The sequence below is a fragment of the Psammomys obesus genome, unplaced genomic scaffold, assembly GCF_907164565.1.
Source record: "Psammomys obesus unplaced genomic scaffold, mPsaObe1.curated_primary_1811, whole genome shotgun sequence".
Lineage (NCBI taxonomy): Eukaryota > Metazoa > Chordata > Mammalia > Rodentia > Muridae > Psammomys > Psammomys obesus.
In genome coordinates, this window is record NW_026591643.1 from 3,954,319 (window position 1) to 3,979,138 (window position 24,820).

The following is a 24,820-nucleotide window of genomic DNA, read 5'->3' on the forward strand; positions in this document are numbered from 1 at the left end:
ACACACACACACACACACACACACACACACACACACACACACACACAACCTTCCAGGGCAATATAGTAAGGTGCAATCTTAAAGCAAAGCCTTATGAGAGATGGCTCAGTTTTTGTTTTTTTTTAAATTTTCGTATGTGTGTATGTGTGTGTGTGTGTGTGTGTGTGTGTGTGTGTGTGTGTATGAATGCTCTATCTGCATGTACACCTGCACACCAGAAGAGGTCACCAGATCTTATTACTGATGGCTGTGAGCCACCAGTGGAATTGAACTCAGGACCTCTGGAGGAACAAACAGTGTTCTTAGCCTCTGAGGCATCTCTCCAGCTCTGATGGTTCAGATGTGAAGAGCACCTGTTGCTGCTACAGAAGGCTTAGATTCAGTTCCTGGGACCCAGGTGGTGGTTCACAACACTGTAAACCCAGCTCCAGGGGATCTGACAACCTGCGCACACACTCTCACACACTAAGGCTAAATACATAAATCTAAATTATTGTTGGGTTGATTTTGTTCTAGTGCATAACTGAAGTTTCTTAGGGGTAGGAACTATGCCCTATTCCCCTCTATACTACCTGAAGTTAAATGTGATGTGCCTAGCAGACATTTGTCTGTTTCCTCATTTCAGAGGCATGATGCTGGGGAAAGGGCTAAGAACGAAGAGAAGGCATTCCTTTTGCTTACTTCTTCTAGGATAACCATTGACTTTAAGTTTGGAGAACTTGGCCATGCCTGATGGCTCAGCACTCAGAAAGCAGAAGCAGGCAGATCTCTTGAGTTGGAGGCTACTCTAGCATACATTGTGAGAACCAGGGCAACCAGAGCTATACAGTAAGATCATGTCTCAAAAACAAACAAGCAAGCAAACAGACAAAAAGAGGCCCAGGAACTTGAAAATCAGATTATTGGTCACTTAAACAACATCCTTGACATCAGTACTGTTGCTTCAGTTAGCTTTCAATATCCTAAATAGGATCAAGAAAGTCATAAAGTTAAGTCAAAACATAGGGAAGCATTTTTAAAGTAAACTGTAGTTTAAAAGAGGAACTGAAACATAGCTGCAGTACTCATTGTCAGTTGTTCTACTTCCTTAGCAAAACCATCAGAGGAACAGCCAAATTAGAGGATGCGCACAAAACTTTGTCTAGTCTTTTTTCTTCATTTTATTTTATGTGTGTGGGTGTTTTGTCTGCATGTCTGTCTATTCACCATGTGAGTGCCTGGTACCTAAAGAGTACAGAAGAGTCCCAGGGACTGGAGTTGGATGGTTGTGAGCCATCCTGTGGGTGCTGGGACTCAAGCTCCAGTGCTCTTAACCACTGAGCTATCTCTCCAGCCCACTTTTCCTATTCTTAGTCTGATTCTGTTTTCCTAACTACTACCTCAGACAAAAATTTATGTTTTCCTAGCTGTTACCGGAAACAAAAATTTATCTGTATAGCTTTCTTTATTGAGTCTTTTATCACCAATATCTGTTTTTTATGACAAGGACTAACAGTCATATGCTTGAGATAGCTCAAATCCGTAGTTAAGCCTTTTTGAGAAAGCAGATTGAGGCAGGAAGAACTTATCTTGGGTCAGGAATCAGGAGAAGAGCACATGACTATCATTGTCTGCCTAGTCAGCAGCAGATTCTTTGATGCATGAAAGTTGGGAATTTTAAATTCCTGTATAGACTTTCCTCAAATACTCTCATACCGTGAAGATTATGAAATTAAAATAAACCTCAAAGCTGGTTGTGATGGCACATGCCTTTACTCCCAGCATTTGGGGTGAAGACAGGTAGATCTCTGTGAATTCAAGGCCAGCTTGCTCTATAGATAAAGAATTCCTGGCCAGCCAGGGCTTCATAGTTAAACTGTCTCAAATAAACAAACAACCCTTGAAGATATTCAAAAGGCCCTGTGTACTGACACACACACACAAAGGTTTTGGCTGAAAATCCAGCCAACAGCAGCAGAGGCTGTAGATGTTCGAGGTGAAATAGGAAAGAAAGGAAACAGTGCCAAATTAACTCAAAAGTAATGTAGCAACTAAATGAATTTGGAGTGGAGCTAAGTGGATGTAGGCATCCTCAAGTGAGGATGTGGTGGGGCGAGGTGGTAAGAGTGAAAAGTGAGAATTAAGGATATGTGCTATAAAGCCACTCACTGTCTGTCAAAGGATCTTAACCATTTAAGAAGGAAGTAAGAGGAGCTTGAGAGATGGAACAGCAGGGTAAGAGCATACTGTGCTGAGTTCAGATCCCCAGCAACCACATAAAAAGCCAAGTGTGGTGACAGGAGCTCACTGGGCAACCAGTCTAGTCAAAATGGTAAGCTCAGGTTCAGCGAGAAAACCTGTCTAAAAACATTAAGTGGAAGATTACAGACAAGATACTGAATCTCTGTCCTCCACAAAAATGTTCACAATATGCATACACCCCACACACACAAATAATTAAGGTAAAAAGAGAGCCAGTCATTTTATGGTCACTCCTGTACTGAATTCCCAGTATTCTAGAAGATTAATCATTATTTTTACCTCTCAGCATCCGACAGAATGATGGACGTGTTGATGTGTTTTAAGTAGGTTCACCATTATGACAAAACTTGTAAAACAGGTGTTCAAAATAGGGCTTCTGCAAAGATGTGAGCTTTGCAGCTAACAAGTCTGAAGGAAATCAAGAGAGCCACCAAGACAATGCAATGGAAAACATGGAGCTAATTATTAAAAGGGGGGGATCTTTCCTGCCTTTAAAGACTTCTATCCCAAAATAGTATAGACGATGTTTGAGGGAAGGAGGAAACAGATGCAGTCTTTCCCACCGGCTTTAAGCCTTAGGGCTTACAAAGCGTAATTTCGCAGGCACTTCGTGAGCAATCAGTACGCGCCAGGAGTTACTGTTCTGAGCGCTGGACAAAAATGAGCAACATAAGCAGTTCTGTCCGAACTTAGATTTCAGTAGGTTCCATGTGCACAGACTCCCGGGAATAAGAAGATAAAGCAGTCTGTTGTGCCTGGGGCTGTGCCGGCCGAAAATCACTGAAAAAGTAACACCCGAAATAGGCTTTAACGGATGCCAGAGCTGGTCGACCCACTAGCTCCTGGTTCAGTGTCACCAGCTTGTTCACGGGGAAGAGAAAGTCTCTTGAATTTACAGCTCATGTAATTATTACGGGAGCTGACTCCCATAAAAACTCCGAGGCAGGCAGTCTCCGCAGGTAATCCTCTCCATTTCACTGGAGAAACTGATTCATATGGCAGAAGGCTGTCAAGGTAGACACCAGCTCCCCAACCCAGACTTGCCGACCTGACCCCTCCGCGAGCTGCGCCCAGACTGCGAGGTCTGAGAGGGAGTGCGGCAGGGTACGGACCCGGAAGTTGGGAAGAGGCCTGAGAAGAGACCGACCCTGCAACCAACCGCCGGTCTCTCGGCTCTGAGCTCCGGCCCCCACTTCTCAATCACTCACCCGCCGCTCGGCGAGAGGAAGTCGGTGTCATCCTCGTCTCCGGCCCCGAACATCACGTCGGCTTTCGCCCAGATGAAGGGAGGAAGTCAGATGTCCCCAGGGCCTGTCACCGCCGCTGTCGTAAAGTGCCGTGGCAGCGAGCTGCTTTCCGGCTGGGCAAAGTCTCTCAGGGCAGTGAGGCCTAGAGGAGACCCGGAGTTGGAGAAGGTGGAGCAAAGGCAAATGAGAAGATGAGCTCCCAGTGACGCACGACCTCGCCAGCCTCTGAGGGGGTGGAGTTCCTAGGCTCTGAGCGAGGATTGGCCAGACAGCTCAGGGGGCGGGGCCAGGGCGGGAATCGGCGGCCTCTGCGGCGATCGTGGGACACGTCGAGCCGGGCAGTAGTGGCGGGGGCTTGGTCGAAGTCCAGACCGGTGAGGGGATCCGGGTCCGAGGGGAAGGCACCGGCGGCGGAGCTCGACCTGGGAAGGTAAGGCCTCTCTCTCCACTCCCTTTCCCATCCCAGTGTACTCGGCTGTCACTTCCCCTCCGAACCAGGACCCCCCGCAGCTCCTGTAGGGTGGAAGGAGAAAGAGCCGTGTGGTGGCAGGGCCCTTCCAGCGACATTGCTGTTATGACCTTAGGCTGGGTGCTGGGTACCTCAGTTTCCCCACCTACGCAAAGGACCGTGTGTCCAGTGTCTCCTTAAGCGGGTTGCCAGGTTTTAAGTCTCAAAGATCATCGAGTCCGATCCCGGTCGACGAATTTGCAGACAAGATCACAGGAGAACGAGCCACTTGGGTGTCTAGTCCGAGGTCACGCAGAGTAAAGGGCAGACCCGGTCCTTTGTATCGGAGTTCAGAGAGCTGATGAGTGAAGGAGAACCTTGGCTAGACTGTGTGGCATACAGCTTAGAAGAGGTCCCCGGTCCAAAATTGCTGGGATATTCGGGAGGTGGACGATGGAGGGGACTTTGAGGTTGAAAATCCTCAGCCCAACCTTGCTGAGCTGAGTTTTACTACCAAGGTTCTAAGTCAACATCAGTTGTTGCTGACTTCTCCGCCTCCAGTTTTCTCTCTCTCTCTCTCTCTCTCTCTCTCTCTCTCTCTCTCTGTGTGTGTGTGTGTGTGTGTGTGTGTGTGTGTGTGTGTGTGTGTGTTTGGTTAACCAGGTATCATTTTTGAACACTCCTGAACCAGAACTGGCTTAGCTGCGCTGTGGATAAGCAGATAGTGTGTCCGGGTGTGTAACATCCATTTCCAGAGATCTCATTGGAGTTCTTTCTCTCAGTTTTTCTTTTCAGTCAGGTCGGTCCTGAAAGTGTCCCTTACCAGAATGCTTTGGTCTATTCGGATGATCCTGAAGGGACTGGTAGCTCCTCTCTTCCAGAGAACTCTGTACCTCTTGGCACTTCCCCTGTGGGGCTTTTTATTATAGTTTTTGAACTAGTAAGTTGTAAGTATTCTTGCCCACAGTGGGTACTCATTAATTTTTTATTAGATTGAATAATAGAATTAATCCCTGTTCCCTTGTTCCTTAATTTACTCTCGCCTTCCCCCACCCCCCGCCCCGGGTGTGGTCCAAAGAGCCCCGCAATGGCCCTTGTCTTTTATAGGTAGCTTCCAGAAAGATAAAAATGCTGTACTGGCTGTGAACTGTCTGGGTTGCTTGGTCTCTTTTGTTCATTGAAGGTGACTGTATTATTATCTAAAACTCCAGGGGAGGGGGAAGGGGAAACAGTGTAGCTTAGATTTTATGTTATATGTTAATAATTCTTGTGAGTAAATTATTCCTGTTTATCTGCGGATAAGGCGTGTTGGTCTGCTTCCTGTGTTTATTTTACAGATTAAGATGTTTGTTAAAGCAGTAAAATCTGACTGTTAGAGCATTGAGAGACTGGAATCTGTGCACTAGGACTAGAGCCTGTAGCAATAGCTTGTTGAAATTGTGAACTTAAGTGGGTGGGGTGAATGGGTAGGTTCTAACCCTGCCCTAGGCCTGATCACACCAACACTAAAACATTTCAAGAATGCTTTCTTTCTTTCTTTCTTTCTTTCTTTCTTTCTTTCTTTCTTTCTTTCTTTCTTTCTTTCGAATATTTTTTGTTGTTGTTGTTGTTTTGGGTTTTTTATTGTTGTTTGTTTTGTTTTGAGACAGTCCATCTGTGTAGCCATAGCTGTCCTAAAATGCATTATGTAGACCAGGCTAGCCTCAAACTCTCACAGAGATGCACCTGCCTATGCCTTTCCAGTACTGGGATTAAAGACTGTGTCATTACAATGGACTAGTAATGCTTTTTTTTTTTTTTTTTTTTCAGAGAACAAAACAAAGAGAACATGTGAGATCTTTTCTTGCATTCTGGGTGGGTGTTTTAAGTGGCTTTTTAGGTATTCATTAACCCTAAAACTGGCCTGTTTGGTGACTGGGACAATAGGCAGGCATATCCGATCTTAAATTTCAGTAAGCAACATGAGCCACATACCACCAGCCTAAAGGGCGCTTTGCAAGTTATTCCAAGACAAGAGTTGTGTTTTTACCTGCTGCACTTAGGACTATGACTCGGCTAACTCAAGTATGCTGAAGTAGGGAATCATGCACATTTTACACATCTTATCCCAGCTTAAAACAGAAATATCCTCTATAGGTTTTGTTGTTTATAACCTAAAGCCTTAACTTTGTCTTCATATGGTTCTCAGAGATCAATAGACTACAGGCAACTCTTAATCTCAGCTGCCTGTTTTTATAGTTTTATTGAGCACAGTCATGCTCATTTACTTACTTATTATCTATGGCTACTTTCATCCTACAAGGTGGAGTTGAGTATCTGCAGCAGCCACGACGTGGTCCTCAGTGCTTAACTGTTTTGTCCTTTGTAGAAAGCTTATCAAAGCCTGGCCCAAATCAACATACAGAAACTCGTTCAAAGTCGCTCACAAAGAAGCCTGTCTACAGAATTTTTCTGGGTGTTTATAAAAGTTTCTGCCAGCCTTTAGAGTTGAATCCCACACCTAACAGCAGAGTGCAGGCATCTGTGTGACTCCCTCCTACCTAGTCTAGCCAAAGCATTCAACTTGATTTTCATACACATAACCACTAGACTGGCTATGTAGAGTAGAAGTCATATACTTAAGCAAGCTTTAGGGTCAAATTTCTTCACTACTTATTAATTGTATAGCTCTTGGTTAAGTTGCTAGATTTTTTTTTTTCTTTTGTAAAATAGTGGTAATGATAGTATCCATTCCTAGAGTTCTTATGAATGTCATGGGTTAACTCACGTAAGGCATAAAGTGCTAGAACAATACCTGGCAGGGTAGTAAGTACTCAGTTAGTATTAGAATATTCAACTTAGCAGGTGGATATACCTGTGCTCCACAGTTTAGCTTCTGGACTATTGAAACAGTGGTCCCTGGATCTCATGATGGGAGATCCAGGGCCATCCAGAGAGGAACCCTTTCTTCTGGAAAGAGTTTAAACTTGTTAGACATAAATTTTGTTTGTTACAGAAGACAATGATGTGTGAGACCATCCCTGACTGGAAGTGCTTAAATAGGCTCTACTGAAACTCCAACTTCACTTTAGAACCCTGAGGTAGACTGTAAGGAGAGAGTCCCTGGATTTTTCCCCTCTTCCCAGTATGACCATATAGAATAAAACATCTTCTTTGTCAGTTAATTGTTTGGGAGTTCTTTAGGATTTTTTTCCTGAGAGTTTAAGGTAATAATATACAGAGAATTAAAAAATAATATTTAAAAGCCACCCAAAGCCAGGATTATGAGAGTCCAAGATGACAGATTTCCACTTAAATCAGCATAAAGTGAGTTGTACTCTAAATGACATGATCAGTATTTTTAGCTGGTTTGTTTGATTTTTAGCAGGGTCTCACTGTGTATCCCCCGCTGTCCTGGAGCTCTGCAGACCAGGATTGCCTCCAAATCACACAGATACACTTGCCTCTGCCTCGACAGTGATGGGATTATATGCATGTAGCACCACAGCATCCCATGGTTGGCATTTTAAAGCTTCAGTTAATTTAGAAGTCTATAAAGGTTAAGTTTATCTTTTTTTTGGTAGATACCCCCTTTATTTCTTCCTACTAATCCTAGAATATGAGGTTATACAGATTGGTTGAAGTAAATTAAGGAATAGTAAACACTACTTAGGGCACTGGTAGTAATCTTAAAACTTTAATCCAGTTTCCCTTTAGATTGTAATCTAAATTTCAAGTTGAGGAAAACAAAGATTCCAGACTGTAAATAAAATGAAATGACTGTTGTGAAGGTAATAATTAAGTACTAGAAGTCTCTGATCCCTAACTGGAATGGTGGCCTGTAATCCCAACACTGGGGAGGTGGATGTGGGAGGGAGGAGTTCAGATCTGAGAAGGCATATTGATAAGAAGCTTGAGGCCAGCCTGGTGTGTGTGTGTGTGTGTTAAATGTTTCTGCTCTTTAGGTCACTCCTTCCCCCTCCTGTTTCTAACTTGGCTCTACTGTTGAGTTTTTGTTCCAGATGTGCAACAAGAGGCAAAAGATGACACAGTTATCACTAGAAAAATGAAATGCTTATAGTGACAGGACTTCAACTGATGTTAGATAAATTGTTCATAAAACTATGCTTTTTAAAGTTTGCCAAGCAAGTATGGCTGGGGTCAGGGAGTAGGGACAATAGGAAGTTGCTCATGCAACTTTGCACATTCAGGTCTTAGCACAGAAAAGCCATTTTTAAAAACAGGACTCCTGTCCTTTGTTGTAACTAGGTTTGTTACAAGTTATCAAAAGTCTTATATGTAATACATTACAGTATGCTGTGCCCATACAAGCGCACACACCCACACACACATCTTATAGTAGTACTGGGAAGAAAATGCTTTTGAAGTTCCATGGCTTTGAGCTGTATCATTTTATGATTTAGGTAACATCCCCAAGAAAGGAGGGGCCCATCCTTAGGAATGCAAACCCTGTGGAGAAGGAAGGGGTTGAGAAGGGTCCACCCTACCTCTTTTCCTTTACACAATGGCCCTAGGTTTTTTTTTTTAGGCTTTGTAGGCTGAGGACATTATGCAATACAACATGAGATGGAAGTCTGCCTCTCAAAAGTAAGTCCAGGAAAACATTAGCAGCATTAACGGATGCTTCTTAGCCTTGTTGAGTCCTTCCCTAGACAGTACATTTGTTAAAGACTATTAATAAGTATTGGTGTGATTTTCAAGCAGTTCAAGCATTCAGAATGTAGCCATTTGGTTCCTCAGATAAAGGGGGATGCTGTTAACTATGTACACATAGTCTCTGTTCCATTGTCTTAACTTTGGCTGTTTTTTAAGAGAAGGTCTCACTCGCCATGTAGACCAGGCTGACCTAGAATTCAGAGATGGACCTGCCACTGGCTCCCAAGCACTAGGATTAAAGTTGTATGCCATCATGCCCAGCCTTTGTCAGCCTTTTATAAGCTCCCATGCAGTCTTTACCTGTAACTCATATATCTCAAACTGTGTTGTGGTTAGTTACATGTTTCTTCCACCATCTTTGGGATTGGGCTTCATCATGGTACTTTTATTCAGTACATGAACAAGAAGTATTGAATGTGGTCTGGAGAGATGGCACAGTGGTTAAAAGTACTGGTTATCTTGCAGAGGACCCAGGTTCAATTCCCAGCACCTGGATGGTGGTTCACAACCATCTGTAACTCCAGTTTCAGGGGATCTGATGCCTTCTGTGATTTGCATGGGCATCAGAGAGGCACAACATGGTACATATACATATATAATACATGGCAGGCAAAACATTTGTGCCCACAAAATAAGTAAGTGTAAAAAGCTAAAAGTTCTATGGCAGTAGAGATGGCTCAGTGGTTAAGAGCCCTGGCTGCTCTTGTGGGGTCCTGGGTTTAGTTCCCTGTACCACATGGCAACTCCCAGTTGTCTGTAACTCTACTTCTAGGGCAGCAGCCCTCAAGCTTCCTAAGGCCGTGACCCTTTAATACAGTTCCTCACGTTGTGGTGACCCCCAACCATAACATTATTTTTATTGCTACTTCATAGCTATAATTTTGCTATCATAATGCAAATGTCTGATATGCAGCATACCTTATATGCAACCCCTGTGAAAGGGTAGGTCAATTTTCAATGAGGTCGTGAGCCACAGGTTGAAAACCACTGCTCAAGGGACTTTTGCCCTCTTCTAATCTCTGTGCACATTTTATTTACATACATGGAGTCAAAACAGTCATGCATATAAAGTAAAAATAAATCTTAGAAATATTGAATGAATGAACATGTTCCTCAGGTTAACATAACTAGCAAGAGCCTATGGTCAGCTCTATACACTCTTCCTGGCCCTAGTCAGTTCTGGTTGCAGTATACCATGAAACCACTATCCAGGGTTTCGGACAACTTGATTTTTGAGGGTTGGTTTATTGTTCGTTTGTTTTGAGACAGCCTCTTACTATGTAGACCAGGCTAGTCTTGAACAACAGAGATCCACCTGCTTCTGCCTCCCAAGTGTTGGGATTAAAGGTCTGAACCATCACTCCCAGGAGCAGTTTTCTTGTTTTCAGCTACATTCTCTTATTGCACTTTGATAAGTCATCTTTTGTTAATTAGTTTGATCGGACTTAAGTTCCTATTATATATTTACTTGCAGTTTCCTACTGAACAAAAGCCGTTTCCTAATTTTTGTTACATACCATATTCTGGGCACATCAGTTGAAATATCTGTCACTAAAGAACAGTTTAAACATAAAAGACCTTGAATTGTAGCAAAGTCCAGTCTGCCTTTGACTATAGCAAGCAAGTAGATGAAGAAACACGTTGTCCCTCTGTGTGTCTTGAGTGGCTAGTATTCTTTAAATCAAATAACAAAAAAGCTATAGAGTTTGGGAAGTGGAGGCAGGAAGATCAGGGGGTTAGGGTTGTCCTCAGCTACATAGGCAGTTTGAGGCCAGCCTGAGCTGTTTATTTCTGTATGCAGTGTGGGTATGGGCGTTCACGTGTGTAGAGATCAGAGTACAATTTTGGGGAGTCAGTTCTTCCTCTCACCTTTACTTGGGTTCTGGGAATTGAACTGAAGTTGCCAGCTTTGCTCATCAAGTGGCTTTACCCACTGAGCTGTCTCACTGGTGATTTTTTTTTTTTTTTTAGCAAACTTCAGTCTGTGAAATATAATACAGTACTTTGCTTTACTCTGGTACTACACATAAAGCATTCTGAAATCTTTACATATATCACACTCAAAATAGATCTAATTATGGGACTGAAACTACACCCAGACTGCAGTGGGGCAGTAAGAGAGGAAGAGCGCATGTCTTTTTTGCTGCATTCCAGGATGTGGCTTAGCCAGCAACAAAGGGTAGCAGGGAAGTGGGGTACAGTGTCCAGGAGATCCACTCCCCAGTGAACTTGGGCCCTTCTGCCATTGCATAACTAAAGGACCTTTTAAGTTTGTTTGTCGGATCAAATTGGAGTTGTGGATGGGGGAGAGACAAATAAAAGATTTCTAAAGGCCTTTGTGAAGAATGTATTTTTATACTTGATCTTCTTTGTGTAGAAAGGTGAGACCGGGCTAAAGAAAAGAGCCACTGTACTGTTTACTGCCAAAGAAGGATATGTGGGGCTCAGAAACCCATCCTGCTTAGCCACCTCCCAAGCAAACCATCTGGAGAAATGGACAGGCTAAATCCTACAGAGTCCTATTGCAGAAGCAAGTCTAAAGCTGACCTAGAAAGAAAGATTGTTAAAGTCATTCTTCAATAACGTGTGCTTTGGTTTCCCTATCTGGAAAATAAAGGAGGTAGACCTGACATTTAATTTTTAAAATTGTAAACTGTGTATATACTTTCCCCTTTTAAAGTATTTTTTAAATTATATCATGTAGCGTACTGTGCTCCTCCCATCAGTTTCATAATGTGTCTGGAAGATCATGGAGTTAAAGTGTACAGACACGCCTTACTCTTAAATAGCTATAGAGTATTCTGTTTTCTGGAAATATGATAACTAATTTAATCAGTGGACACTTGGGCTGTATTGAGTGTTTTGCTGTTACAGGCAGTCCTATAGTGCATAGCTTTGTACATATAACAGTTCACATATTTGCCTTTAGGATAGATATTTTGAGCTGTTTCAAGGTGTCAGGTGTGCATGCATCAGACTTTAACTGAAGACTGACTTATGACTGTAGGGTTTTAATTGCCAATGCACAGTAAAAGAAAGGGAAAAAATGTTCGAAACATCTTAATTTCCATTGTTTAGAGACAAGGACTTCAATAGGAACCTTTCTGGGTGACTTTGTCAGCTGTGAGGACAGATGCAGCTCCACACTGCCACCCTCAGCAGCCTGAGGAATTCTCTGGAACTTTTAGGAACATTAAAGATGTTTTAACATAAACCAGGCGCAGTGGAGCATGCCTGTAATCCCAGCACTCTGGGAGGCTGAGGCAGGTGGGTCTCGGGTGAATTCAAGGGCAGCCTGGTCTACAGAGTGAGTCTAGGACAACCAAGGCTACACAGAGAAACCCTGTCTCAAATAAAACCAAAAAAAAATTTTTTTAAAGATGTTTTAATATAGGCTGAAATACAAAGATTAAGAAAAAGAAGCACTCAGAAGACAGACAGATACACTTAAGCTTCCCAAAGAAAGGAGAAGTAAGATAGACCCAAGTACAGTGTGGGCTTCTCCAAGAGAGTATGTAACTAATTGTCTAGATTAGCCATATCTCATTTTGGTGATTCAGTCTTTTAAAAGTTGCTAAGAACCATTCTCCTTTTCTCATTTGATAAGTGAGGTGGCTCTGGAGAGGCCTTGGACAGAATTAGGAGCTGATAAGGCAAAACTGGGAGCCACTAGTATTGCACAAGGGACTTGTTTAGCATACACCTCTTTCCCGTAAATGGGGTTTCTGCTGAGAATTACAAACTACACCGAGAAAGTAACCTGTGTCACTAGACATTTTCTAATGCTTTTCAGTGTGACATTACTTAAGAATTAATGTACAAGGTGAATATATTATAAACTCAGAAAAAGGGACATGTCCCAGTCATAATCCTTACTTACATATAGGATTCAGAACATTTTCTTTTTACAACAATCTACAGAGGGAGTGAGATTAAAAAGAATACCATGCCAATGTGTTTTACCCTCCTCTTAGATGTATGTAATTATGGGGTATGTATGATAACTTTCTGAAGTGTGTGGCAGCTTCATAGTTGTGTCTTTTTGATGTTAGAGACCATAAAACAAGTCAAAATTGTCACCAATAACGTCTTTTGTTTCATCATTATTAAAATATTATTATTACTACTACTACTATTATTTTGAGTCTAGCCTAAACTAGCTGAAGATAACCTTGAGCCTTTTTTGTTTGTTTGTTTGGTTGGTTGGTTGGTTGGAGATAGGGTTTCTCTGTGTAGCCTTGTCTGTCCAATGCACCACAGAGCTGCAGAAATTGTTCTGACTCTGGCATAGTACCTGGACTTCTACACCACCCCTGAATTCAACAAATGCCCCAGGGAAACTGACATTGAGCTGCGAGACTCTCCAGTTTTGTCAATTTCTCTTTTCTTGAGCAGTCTCTCTGCTGTGTCACACCTGCTGCCTAGACTACACGTACCATCAGCACTATGCTCAAAATTCAGAGCAGAGGCTGCCCACTGCTGGGTTTTTTCTTTCTGAGATTTTCATTTATCTTCCCTTCATCCTTTCTTCAGCTCTCCAGTGAGGTGGGTTTTTTTTGTTTGTTTGTTTTTTTGTTTGTTTGTTTTGATCCAAAGAACTTTACAATAGAATTGTTTTCTTCCTTCCTTCCTTCCTTCCTTCCTTTCTTTCTTTCTTTCTTTCTTTCTTTCTTTCTTTCTTTCTTTCTCTTTCTTCCTTTCTTTTTCTCTCTCTATTTCTTTCTTTCTTTCTTTCTTTCTTTCTTTCTTTCTTTCTTTCTTTCTTTCTTTCTTTCTTTCTTTCTTTCTTTTTCTCATTTTTCAAGACAGGGTTTCTCTGTGTAGCCTTGGCTGGCCTAAACTCACTTTGTAGACCAGGCTGGCTTTGAACTCATAGAGATCTGCCTACCTCTTCCTTCCTGAGTGCTGGGATTACAGGCGTGTGTCACTGCTCCCAGCAACATTGAGCTTTTGATCCTCCTATTTCTACCTCTGGAGTCTTAGGATTAGAGGTATGTATGTCACCACATCAAGTTTTTTCCCCTCATACTTTCTTTCTTTTTTAAAAGATTTCTTTCTTTATTTTATATATATGAGTGCTCTATCTGCATATACTCCTGCATGCAGGAAGAGGACATCAGATCCCATGTGATTGCCGGGAACTGAACTCAGGACTGCTGGAAAAGCCGACAGTGCTCTTAACTGCTGAGCCATCTCTCCAGCCCTCCCCCCCACACACACACATTTTCTTAAACATAAGGTGTAACCTTCTCTCCTTCCTTTCTCACCTCCTTCATCTGCTGCTGCATTCCTAAGGCAGTTCTAAAGTTTGCTGTATGTTTTCACAGCTTTAAGCCAGAGCCTTCTGCCCATTTGGTGTGAATTTCCTGTGGCCCCTGTGGCAGAGAGTACTGAATCACCTTCCAGGTTCCTGCCTTCCCTTTTCTCTGCACAGCTTTGTCACCTTTCAACTCCTCATCCCTTTGTATATTCCAGAGAGAAGACTAAAGTCAGCGGTTATCTTGAGGAGTTGTGTGTGAGTGTGTGTGTTGCACTAATGCATACCCATATCTTTCTGGTTTCCAGTGTCATTCTTGGTGTTATGGTTGACATTTTGGAGGACTGTTTTGCTGGCTGTGAAGGGAAGCACACATAGTAAGCACAGCATATGAGTATATCAAACATGTCTTCCTTCACTCCCACAAATCTCACTTCATGTGTCTGAAGCTATAGAACTCAGAGTGAGTAGATAACTGATTTGTTTTGCTTTCATTTTTGTGTATCTGTTTGTTTTTTGTTTGTTTGTTTTGTTTGTTGGTTGGTTGGTTTTTGTTTGGTTTGGGTTTGTTGTTTTCTTTTGGGGTTTTTGGGCTGTTGTACTCCTCCAGCCACCCAGAGTAGAGTAAGAAGATACGATTTGATGAGCGCTGCCTTTTGGATTTTAGAATAAAATCTTCCTGTTGGCCAGCCTGTAATCGTGCATAGTCTCTCTGTGGAATGGCACCAATGAACTCTGGGGGACAAGAGTTCAATAATTAGGCCAAGTGTTGAACTACAACCCCTAGAGGTCAGAGGACACACTTGTAGGCTAGCCTTGTAGGCTAGCACGTGGCTTCCCTGGGTAGGCCTACTAAAGGCTTCCAGGCCTTCGGGGGAAGTTGCTGCTGAGTGACTGAAGCCCTGCAGGTACCTTTTGCCTGGCTAGGTACTCTGTCAAAGACTCAGAAACCTTATAGAAAACTAGTAGAGAAAAGAGTTTCCTTGTTACGATTTCAGCTATACCATGAGGGTACAATCATGTACCTCTGAACTGTTCCTAGTCCTAAACTAGAATGTAGAAGAGATAAGATGGAAAAAAAATGCTGTATTATAGGTGTATATACTATAATAAATCACATTTCCATTTCAAGATGGCATATTGAACCTCCACCTTTTCCTCCCAAAATCCTTGTGAAATTACTGTAGAAATATGTATTTAAAGATATACAGTTATGCTGGGAGGTGGTGGCACACGCCTTTAATCCCAGGAGGCCAAGGCCAGTAGATCTCTGTGAGTTCAAGGCCAGCCTGTTCTACAGGGTGCGTTCCAGGACAGCCAAAGCTACACAGAGAACCCCTTTCTCATAAAACAACAAAATAATAGTTATAAGAAAAAAAGCATCTTTGTAGTCAGAAAACAGGCAGAAGTGATAACTTTGAAACATTGTGGGGAAAATATGGTATAAGTGGAAACTCGGAAAATGACTGAGCACAGATAAACATAGGTAAACGGCATCTCTGCCTCTGAAAAGTTGAGAAGTACACTCCTGAAACCCCCAACTGAGAAGCCCTTCAGGTGGTAAAGGATAGGGTTTGTGAAGTAAATACAAAGGTTTTCACCAGTTTTTCATTGTGTTAGTTCTGATTGGTAAGGAATAGCTCTTCTTTTTATTTTATTTATTTATTTATTTATTTATTTATTTATTTATTTATTTATTTATTTATTTATTTATTTGAGTGTTCTGCCTGCATGTGTGCCTGCATTCCAGAAGAGGGCATCAGATACCAGTATAGATGGTTGTGAGCCACCATGTGGTTGCTGGGAATTGAATTTAGGACCTCTGGAAGAGCAGACAATGCTCTTAACCATTGAGCCATCTCTCCAGCCCCAGAAAAGCTCTTTGAGTGGGCCTAAAGACAGCCCAGAAGAAACCCTAATTAAGCTATGGGATTAGCAATATTCCAGATGTCCATTATTTTATTTTTTTTAGCAGTCAATCAGCCTCTACAGACAGCTTCTTTCTAAGAATTCTCTGAGAACTAGAGTTTTTCTCTTTTTTTTTATTCAATTTATATCTTGCTCATAGGCCCCTTCCTCCTCTCCTCCCAGTCCTTTCCCCTATTTCTCAAAATAGGGGGGCCCCTACCCAGACATCCCACCTCATCTATTCCCATGAGGACTGAGTTGTCTTCTTTGCCTGTGGCCTTGTAGGGCAGTCCCATCATGGGGAAGTGATCAAAAAGCAGGCAACATAGTCTGTGTCAGAGATATCCTCCACTCCCCTAACAAGTGGGCCAACATGAAGCCTGAGATGCCCATCAGGCTTGTCTTTTATCTTCAGAACTCACTTTGGTAGAAGAAGAAAACCAACTCTTTCTACTTCTGCTTCTGGAGTCCTGGGATTAAAGGTCTATACACAAACAGTAGCTAAATGTAAATGATAAGAGGGTTTGATTTGGTTGTTTTTTATTTGTTTTGTTTTTGTTTTTTCTGAGACAGGGTTTCTCTGTGTAGCCCTAGAACTCAGTTTAAACAGGGCTGGCCTCGAACTGAGAGATCTGCCTGCCAGAGAGCTGGGAATAAAGGCATGTGTCACCACCACCCAGCTTTTTTTTTTTTTAAGAAAAAGTAGTAATTGTGGGGGGAGGTGGTGTTACTTGGTTTTGAGACTTTCTTCCTTCGTCGCTCTGGCTGGCCTCTAACTCGCAGAGACCCCCCTGCTCGCGCCTCCCAGTGCTGAAAAGGGGCATCTGACAATGGAATGGTTTAGAATGTTTGTGGAGGCCTGGCTGTGTTTTGACACTGCGCTTTAGCGTTTTCATCTACCTTGTCTCCATACAGATATTGTTGTCTTCTCTCTGTTTTACTTAACTTGATTTGTCTGAGACAGCATCTCAGTGTTTAGCCCAGGCTGGCCTGGCAGCCCTCCTGGCTCAGCCTGCTGAGTACAGGCTAGAATTTCAGCCATGATCTACCACACCCAGCTTTGTCACCCCTATTAGAGGGAATTAGACTCTCCTCTTATGTTGTTGCCTCAGGGGAATCCTGATAATAGCTCTTACAGTAATCCTCTGAGATAAGTTATTTTATTTCCCCTTTGTGCTGAGGCATAAAGCTATTAAGTAATTTGCCCACAGGCCTACAACTAGTAAGTACCACCACCCTACCCACTGGAAAGTAAATACAGATTTGCAGAGTTGTCATAAGTAAGAAGAAAAGATGTCTTTTTTTTTGTCCATAGTGTCCTTGTTTTTAAACTGGAAATGCAAAACTATAGAAAGTATACAATTTGGGGCCAGTGAGAGATGGCTTAGGGTAAAAGCACTTGGCAGCAGGTTCCTTTGCCTGCTGAGCCATCTCACTAGCTCATCCAAACAATTTATCACTGTATTATACTTAACTCGCAAACCACAGAACACAGACTGAATAGGGAGGGCTATTGTTCTTTCCTCTTCTCTTAAACTTTCTATATGTATAGGTGTTCTGCCCACTTGAATGGCCATGTATCATCTGGATGTCTGATACCCTTGAAGGCCAGAAGGTGTGGGGATTCCCCTGGGACTGAAGTTACAGATTTCTGTGAGCTGCTAATTTGGATGCTAGAAAAAGCAGTCAGTGCTCTTACTCTTAAATATTGAGCCATCTCTCCATCCCTTGCTTCTTTTCTTTTCTACTTTTTTTTTTTTTTTTTTTGAGACATGGTCTCTCTAGGTAGACCAGGGTGGCCTTGAACTTGCTATGTAGCTCAAGCTAGGCTGGACCTCATAATCCTGCCTCCTTAGCTTCCTGGGTTTATTTTCAACAATATTACTGATGATTCGGATCCAAGTAGTCTTTGGGCGGTACTTTGAGAACTTGCATTAGGAAGCAAGTAATTAGCATTATTATTTCTTGTGTGTGTTAATAGTGTAGCAGTTGCTTTCATATTTACATTTGATTGTATATATTTACATTTGATTTTTTTATAATGCTGTGATGTTATTATCCCAGTTTTATGTGTTCATGTTTTCACAAAGTTTTAATAACTTGCTCTGAGTTACAGTGATGGCGAGCCATACACCAATCAGCAGCAAAGAGTCTTGCTGTCTCAACTTTGATAAAATGCCTCAGAAGAGATGATTATTTCAAAGTGAACTGGACAGTGGTAGATGATAAGTAAATGCTAAAGACCTGAAAGGTCAAACTGTCTAAAGCATATCAGCTCCAGATGCATTTAGAAAGACGTGTGTTTGCTTTATTGACAAAGCTGTACACATCTGAACTGTTAAACCAAATAGACACTAAAGATAAATTGTTCCATCCCTTGACTAAGAGAACTATGAAAGGTCAAATTGCCTAATGTATAAGAAAAATAATCGAGGCTAGAATCAAAATTTCTAATTGTGATTACTATAAAGGTTCAGTGACCTCAAACTCATGATGCCTGGGAATTATGCTGGGAAGTGTGAGTCTGTGGGTAGGATTGGCTTTCTAGCTGTTACTTTGTGAGAGAGGCTAAGGATGCTGTTTAACATCCTGTAACATGTGGCAGCTTGTAATCAAGGATTGTCTAGCTCAAAATGTCAGTGATACTGAGACTTAAGAAATGTTTTACACAAAGTAATTCTACATGATGGTCTTGGACCCAGCATCATCCCATAGCTTATTAGGGTTTCTTCTAGGCTATCTTTAGGCCCCCTCAAAGAGCTATTCTGGGGGCTTAGGGGTTAAGAGCACTGTGTGTTCTTCCAGAGGTCCTGAGTTCAATTCCCAGCAACTACATGGTGGCTCACAACCATCTACACTGGTGAACTGACTCTTGCATGTTGTCTTTAAGCAGGACATTTAAATGGGACCTACCTACTACTTATCACTGGTGTTGTAGAGGAGGTTTAAGTGAAGCATTTGGTTTGTTTTGTGTCGCTGTAGAAAGTGTACTAGAGTAACACAGTTATGGGGCCCAATGAAAACTGTTAAGCACTTGCCATTTTATATTCTGCTGTGCGCTTCCTGGAGCTTAGTCTACCTGCACTTTATTTCTTTGCTTAGCTGGCTGGCTGGTTGACAAGGATCGGGTTTGAATGGTTTATCCAAGTGCTTTGAATTCAACACAACTTCTGTACATGGTACTTACTGCACACCTAAACACTAGAGACTGTTTAAAGGATTATCTCCAGGAGCCAGAAATGGACAGAGCCAGAATTTGAATACCTTATAACTCTACACTCATGTCACTCCCTCCTTGCTACTTGGAAATAACTCAGTTATCCTTCAGATACGGTTATAGGCTTCTGACTGATCAACTGTAAGCCCTTTATCTGATATTCAACTCTTCTTGAGCACTGTCTAAGCAAAGGAACAACCACTTCAATCTCATTAACCTCTTCTCTCCCTGTATGTGTTGTTGACCGTGGATGCCCGAGATTCTTCTCTTGCCTTTCTTCTCTTGCCACTTTCCTGCTCATATACTGAGTTCTAATAATTTAGCAGTGCTTAAATGCCACCTCCTTTAAAAGTACTCCTCTTTTCTTTCTACATGCCCCACTCTGCCTACTCTTCTCTGGTGGCTCTTCTGTCCACAGCTGTGTACTCCATCATTCACTTATCACACATTGTGTGTACCTACACATACTGATTTGCTTCCGTATTTAATGAGGGATTTCTCCTGGAGGAGCTCCTCAAAAGCAAATAGCTTGTCATTTTTAACTGCTTCCATGTAAATAGATATTAAAATCTACACAGCTTTTATAAGAATTAATAAATACTTTGTTTTGGGGAGAGGGGAAAGATCTTGTGTAGCATAACTAGCCTTGAACTCCTTATGTCGCTGAAGATGATCTTGAACTTCTGATCCTTCTGTTCCTACTTCCTAATTGCTAGGAATAGAAACTTGCACCACTGTGCCCTGTTTATATGGTATGCTAGAGATGGAGCTCAGGGCTTCCTGCAAGCTGGTGAGCCTTCAGCCACCTGAGTGAGCTTCATCCACAGCCCAACAAATACCTTTTCAAAGACTGCTTGTAGAGTGTTCTTCTAGAGGCTTTCAGGTAGGAATTAAAGTTTCTTGTCCTCAAGGAACTTACCAGGTATATGTGATATTTTTCATCTAGTATGTTAAGAACTGCCAATTAAGTAGGAAAGTCAAAAAAGAAGAGATTTTTTTTGTTAGAAATACAAGAAAAACCTCATCAAAGTGACATTCTAATTACACAAAATGAAGTACAGTGTCCACTCACAAGAGTTACAGGCTTTGATTTATCCTTCTTTAGGGTATACAATACATGTAAATCATGACAGTATTTGGACCTGTGGAGATAATGGGAGAAAAAGGAGTTCCAAGAGGACAGAGTTAAAAAAAAAAAAAAAAAAAAGGCAAGTTTCAAAGTTTTAAATTCATTCAGAAAAGCTAAGAAGAGGATTAGACTGAGATAAGAGGGGAAACACACCCATGTGAAGAGGATTAGACTGAGATAATGAGAGAGAGAGACCTGAAAGTCAGATCATAAAAAGTGTGCCTGTTGAGGAGAATAGAGTTCCTTGTATTGCAGCCTAAAGAGCAATTTACAGCTTGAGAAACAGTAAACACCTCAAGTAGAGATACTAGTTCAACCTGGACTGCTGGTTCTTCAAACATCATCACCCTCAAACAGCGCAGTTCCGATCCCCGTGGAACAGCTTCTGTATTTGGCTTGGCTGGAATGGAGCATTACACTTCCCTGACATGTTCCTACAGGTGCTGGAGCAGTTATTAAAAATTCCTGTATTTGGGCTGGAGAGATGGCTCAGAGGTTAAGAGCACTGGTTGCTCTTCCAGAGGTCCTGAGTTCAATTCCCAGTACACACATGGTGGCTCACAACCATCTATGATGAGATCCGGTGCCCTTACTGCTGTGCAGGTGTACATGCAGACAGAACATTGTATACCTAATAAATGAATCTAAAAAATAAAAATAAAATATTTTTTTAATTCCTATATTTACACAAGGGTCTATGCTGTGACTTCTGAGGCCTTTCCAGTTCATTTGTTTCTTTGGGGCCCTGATTGCTTGACTCCGGGCTCCTTTCCTTAGCATGTAATAATAATAAAATAGTAGTAATAATACTAATAATAAAGGTGTGCAGAAGAGGTTTGAAGTGTTTGTCGTTGAGGAGAAGGAATTCTGGAGAACTGCTTCTTCCAGCCAACTCTTCTTCTGCCTTCTCTCTGTACAATTCTGTTAGCATTCTGACAGAAATAAACACAGATTGAAAAAATCATGAAAACAGTTAAAACTTACTGGAAAAGCTACATGTTTTACAGATGTGCAGTAGTCTTCGAGTAGACCCTGGAAGCTGGGGAGGACTTGTTGCCCAGAAGATTGGAAGAGTGGACATTTAAAGCTGAAGAAACTAGTATCTGGAGTACAAGAGTAATGTAGGTGCAAAGGTTGGAACAGAGTTGTCAATGGTGAAACCCAGAGGCCAGCCAGATCTTCTAAATTCCAGATACTAGACTAGTCAGGAAGATGGAGCTGCTAGCAAAGGGGCCTCGATTTTCTAGTATAGCATTGACTAGGCCAATGAGGTTCTCTGCACCTTGGTTCCTCCGTCTTGAAAAGATACTATGTTGGATTTTCAGAAAGGATTTTTTAACATGCCATTTGTTCAGGTTCTTTTTTTTTTTTTTTTTTTTTTTTTTTTTTTGAGACATGGTTTCTCTGTATAATCTTGCCTTCCTGGAACTCACTCTGTAGACCAGGCTGGCCTCACTCATAGAGATCCCATCTACCTGCCTCTGCCTCCTGAGTGCTGGGATTAAAGGTGTGCACCACCACCACCCAGCTTGTTCAGGTTCTGTTTAATTATTTATTTAATAAATGTACAGAGTAAATAGACTTTTAGCTTAATCTAATCTGACAGCTCTTCCATTTACTCTATTGTATATTTACATGTGACTTGTCAAGGCATAGGGCCTTCAAGACTCAGTTCCTAGGATCTGGGCTGACATTTCAGTCCACTTGAAGGTTGATAGCCACTGTCCTCTTCCTACCTTCATTTTTTTTAACTTATTTTCCCCTTCACTTTTAGAAATAAGTAAGAGTTTTGTTATTAACCTCTCTCCTCACATTTGTCAATCAAAATAAATATCTTTTAAATCCATCTATCTATAAAGGTAAACCAGTTAGGCCAGAAAATATAAATACTCAAATTTGTAGTTTCAAAATATAGATTTCTATGAAATAAATAGTTGAAATGAGATTAATTCATCCAACTCTTAAAGGTTCTTCTTGCAGACTAGAGAATGTAGCTCAGTAGTAAAGTTCACCCAGGCTCAAAGCCTTGAGTTCAGTTCTACCACCACAAAAATAAATAATGGATAGTCCTACCTGCAAGTTTTCTTTCCTGGGTTTTACTTAGGTCTGAAGTAAGGCAAACAAACAAATCAGTTTGTCTGTTACTTCTTAAAATAAAGCTATTGAATGGTTTGACACATATCAGATACTATAAAGCATATCAGACACCTTAAGATAGTAAAGAGGAAATTAGGGTGTCTTAGTGTATCCATAAATATTAAGGAAGCTAGGTGTGGTGACACATGGATCTCTGAATTCAAGGCCAGCCAGAGTTGTATGGTGAGACACTGTCTCAAAACAGCAATTTACTTATGAAGATGCTATAACTTATTACTGTATTCAAGGTGTTAAAATGTAGGAGATCCAAAGGTAAATAAGGCAGGGTGCTCCATATGAAGTCCAATAGTAAGGATGTTAGAGGCATTCAGTTTCCCTAGCTACAAGGCAGAATGTAGAACGAGACTTCGGCTTTGGGTTAGGCTCCGCTAATAATATACTGTCCTGTTTTTACAGTTAAGGGAAATGGCGCTCTAATGCGCACAACAATTTTCACAGGAAACTAATTATCACATCTCATGTGTAAACTAGCTTTGGCTTTTTCTCTCCTTTGTTTATTGCTTATGTGGTAGTTGTACTGTTCATTTATGTTTGTCCAGAAGTCAGACGTAAAGTGACGCAGGGTCTGGGCGAGGTGCATTGTAAGCACTGTTCGCCATCAGCAGGCTTTCTCTTTAAAATGATGGCCCTCAGTGGCTATGTAATTCCTCATGCAGTTAGTCCCCCAGCATGTGTCTTGCCCCAACAGGTTTCCTTTGCTTGCTTGTTCAGTCTGAATGGCTTAATTAGATGGAGTAATGTGGGCTGATGAAATTTATGACATGAGAAAGTGACCTTCAACTAATAGCCGGAAACAGGGTATTTGTTGTCTTTCTCTGATTAGAATCAGATCACAGGTTTGCAGTCCATGGACAGAATTAGATTTGGAGTTTCAGGACAACTGAATTACTGAAAAGATAGTCCTAGCCAAAAGCCTCCAGGAAGAAGAGCCACTAATTGATAGCTGTTGTTTTATGATTTTAAAAACTTGTCAATCCTTGCAGCATTTCTTGTTTGCCTAGATTATTGGCTGCTCTCATAAACGAAAGCTCTTAAGTCTAACTGTTTGAAGTAGTGTTTCCTTTTATGTATCTGGTGGTTGGTTACTTTTGATGCAGCTTGTGAGTCTAATGTATGAGTAAATCAACCACATGAATTCTACGGTTGCTAGAATGTGTACAAAGGCACAGCCTGGTTTCCTCCATGAAAAGTGCTTTCCACAAATTATCTGAAGTAATGCTTACTGTGACATGTGGTGAAGAAAAAGAAAAATAACGTAATGATAGTGATCATTGAAAATCTTCAAAGATTCCCTCCATCAAGTCTTAACCCACCTGACATCTTTCACAGACCAGCCAATGCTGTGAAGGGAAGTAGGTGAGGATTTACAGATGACCTCTTTTGGGGTGAAAGTTAGAGAGTGAAACTGAAGCGCTGCTTCACTTGGGTTTCCCTCCTCTCGCAGGGTCTCACTAGGTAGCCCTGTGCTGGGATTAAAGGCTTGAGCTGCCAGAGCCAGCTCATTGGGAAACTTAGAATATGAAAAGCTAAGAGAAAAGGTGAGAGAGGGAGATTTTCATAAAGCCATCAAGTTTAGCCATAGGAAAGTTCCCTATGGTCATCCTCAAAGATGGACTAGGAAAGAGTAGATCAATCCTTCATACAAGAAAGTTTTGGAAAGCTACTTGAAACACAGTCAGGCAGTTCTCAGACTATCTACTAGCCCTGTACAGGTTATCACAAGGTAGTATCAGTGCAGCTAAACTGGCTACTTAATCATGTGGCCATAGTCCAGAAGCATAAATCCCTGTTTGTTGTGGCTTAATCTGTTTGACCTTGAGGTGTTTGTTTTGTTTTGTTTTGTTTTGTTTTGTTTTGTTTTGTTTTGTTTTTCCAAAAGCAAGAAGGCTGAGTGTCTGGTTCATGTTTGTACCAGTCTCCAGGAAACATAGCCTTCATCATTTTAAGAATAAAAGCCTTCTTTATTCCCCTTCTCAGGAAAGTCAGGAGAGACCTAGGCAGTTTCCAGAACTGTCCAAGACTCTAGATTATATCTGCCTGGCTAGGAAGAGGGCCTGCATGCCAAACATGACCACTTCCTTACTGCCTTTTGTGGGTTTACTCCATAGTCCCAAGAGAGTGTTTCTCCTCCACCATTATGTAATACCAGGAAAATAAAAGAATGTGAAGTTTAGAGCTCACTATTAGAAATACCCTGAGTGCTGAGGCTCAGAATGCCAGCAGGATTTAGCTTTCTTATTAATGTTCTGGCTTCTGTCCACAAATTCATTTTTATTTTGCTAGATATTCTAGGACTTGCAAAGTCTGGCTTTTTAAGCATTTTGTTTTACTTGACTTGGTTTACCTTTTTGAGACTGGGTCTCTTTATGTAGCTCAGGCTAGCCTGAAACTTATGACCTACCAAGGTTTACAGGTCTGTATCATGACCTGCCTCAAGTTAATCTTTTAGGTGAGCTTTTGTTAGAGAAGATAGTTTTTCTGATAGTTCTTAGGGGTGGGCTGAATGAATTAGAATAGGAAGAAAGCTATTTGTATGAACACGTATGCTTAGATACAAGAA

General features: G+C 41.5%; 2 protein-coding genes across 5 annotated transcripts in view; one reads left to right on the top strand and one right to left on the bottom strand.

Annotated features, from left to right (window-relative positions):
• The window catches only part of Fkbp15 (FKBP prolyl isomerase family member 15), a 54,563-nt gene extending 50,984 nt beyond the window's left edge, over window positions 1-3,579 (bottom strand). For all 3 annotated transcript variants that reach the window (XM_055611704.1, XM_055611703.1, XM_055611702.1), the window contains exon 1: window positions 3,450-3,579. In XM_055611704.1, the coding sequence (XP_055467679.1) occupies window positions 3,450-3,502 (53 nt within the window). In that variant the 5' untranslated portion in view covers window positions 3,503-3,579. The remainder of the gene's footprint in view (window positions 1-3,449) is intronic.
• A 210-nt stretch (window positions 3,580-3,789) lies between these two features.
• Window positions 3,790-24,820, top strand: part of Slc31a1 (solute carrier family 31 member 1) — a 31,543-nt gene continuing 10,512 nt past the window's right edge. Inside the window, exons 1-2 of one of the 2 annotated variants that reach the window (XM_055611678.1) lie at window positions 3,791-3,918; window positions 14,158-14,312. The gene's annotated coding sequence lies outside the window, so the exon portion shown is untranslated. Of the gene's footprint in view, window positions 3,919-14,157; window positions 14,313-24,820 lie in introns of both variants that reach the window. The other variant, XM_055611680.1, reaches the window with a different exon arrangement.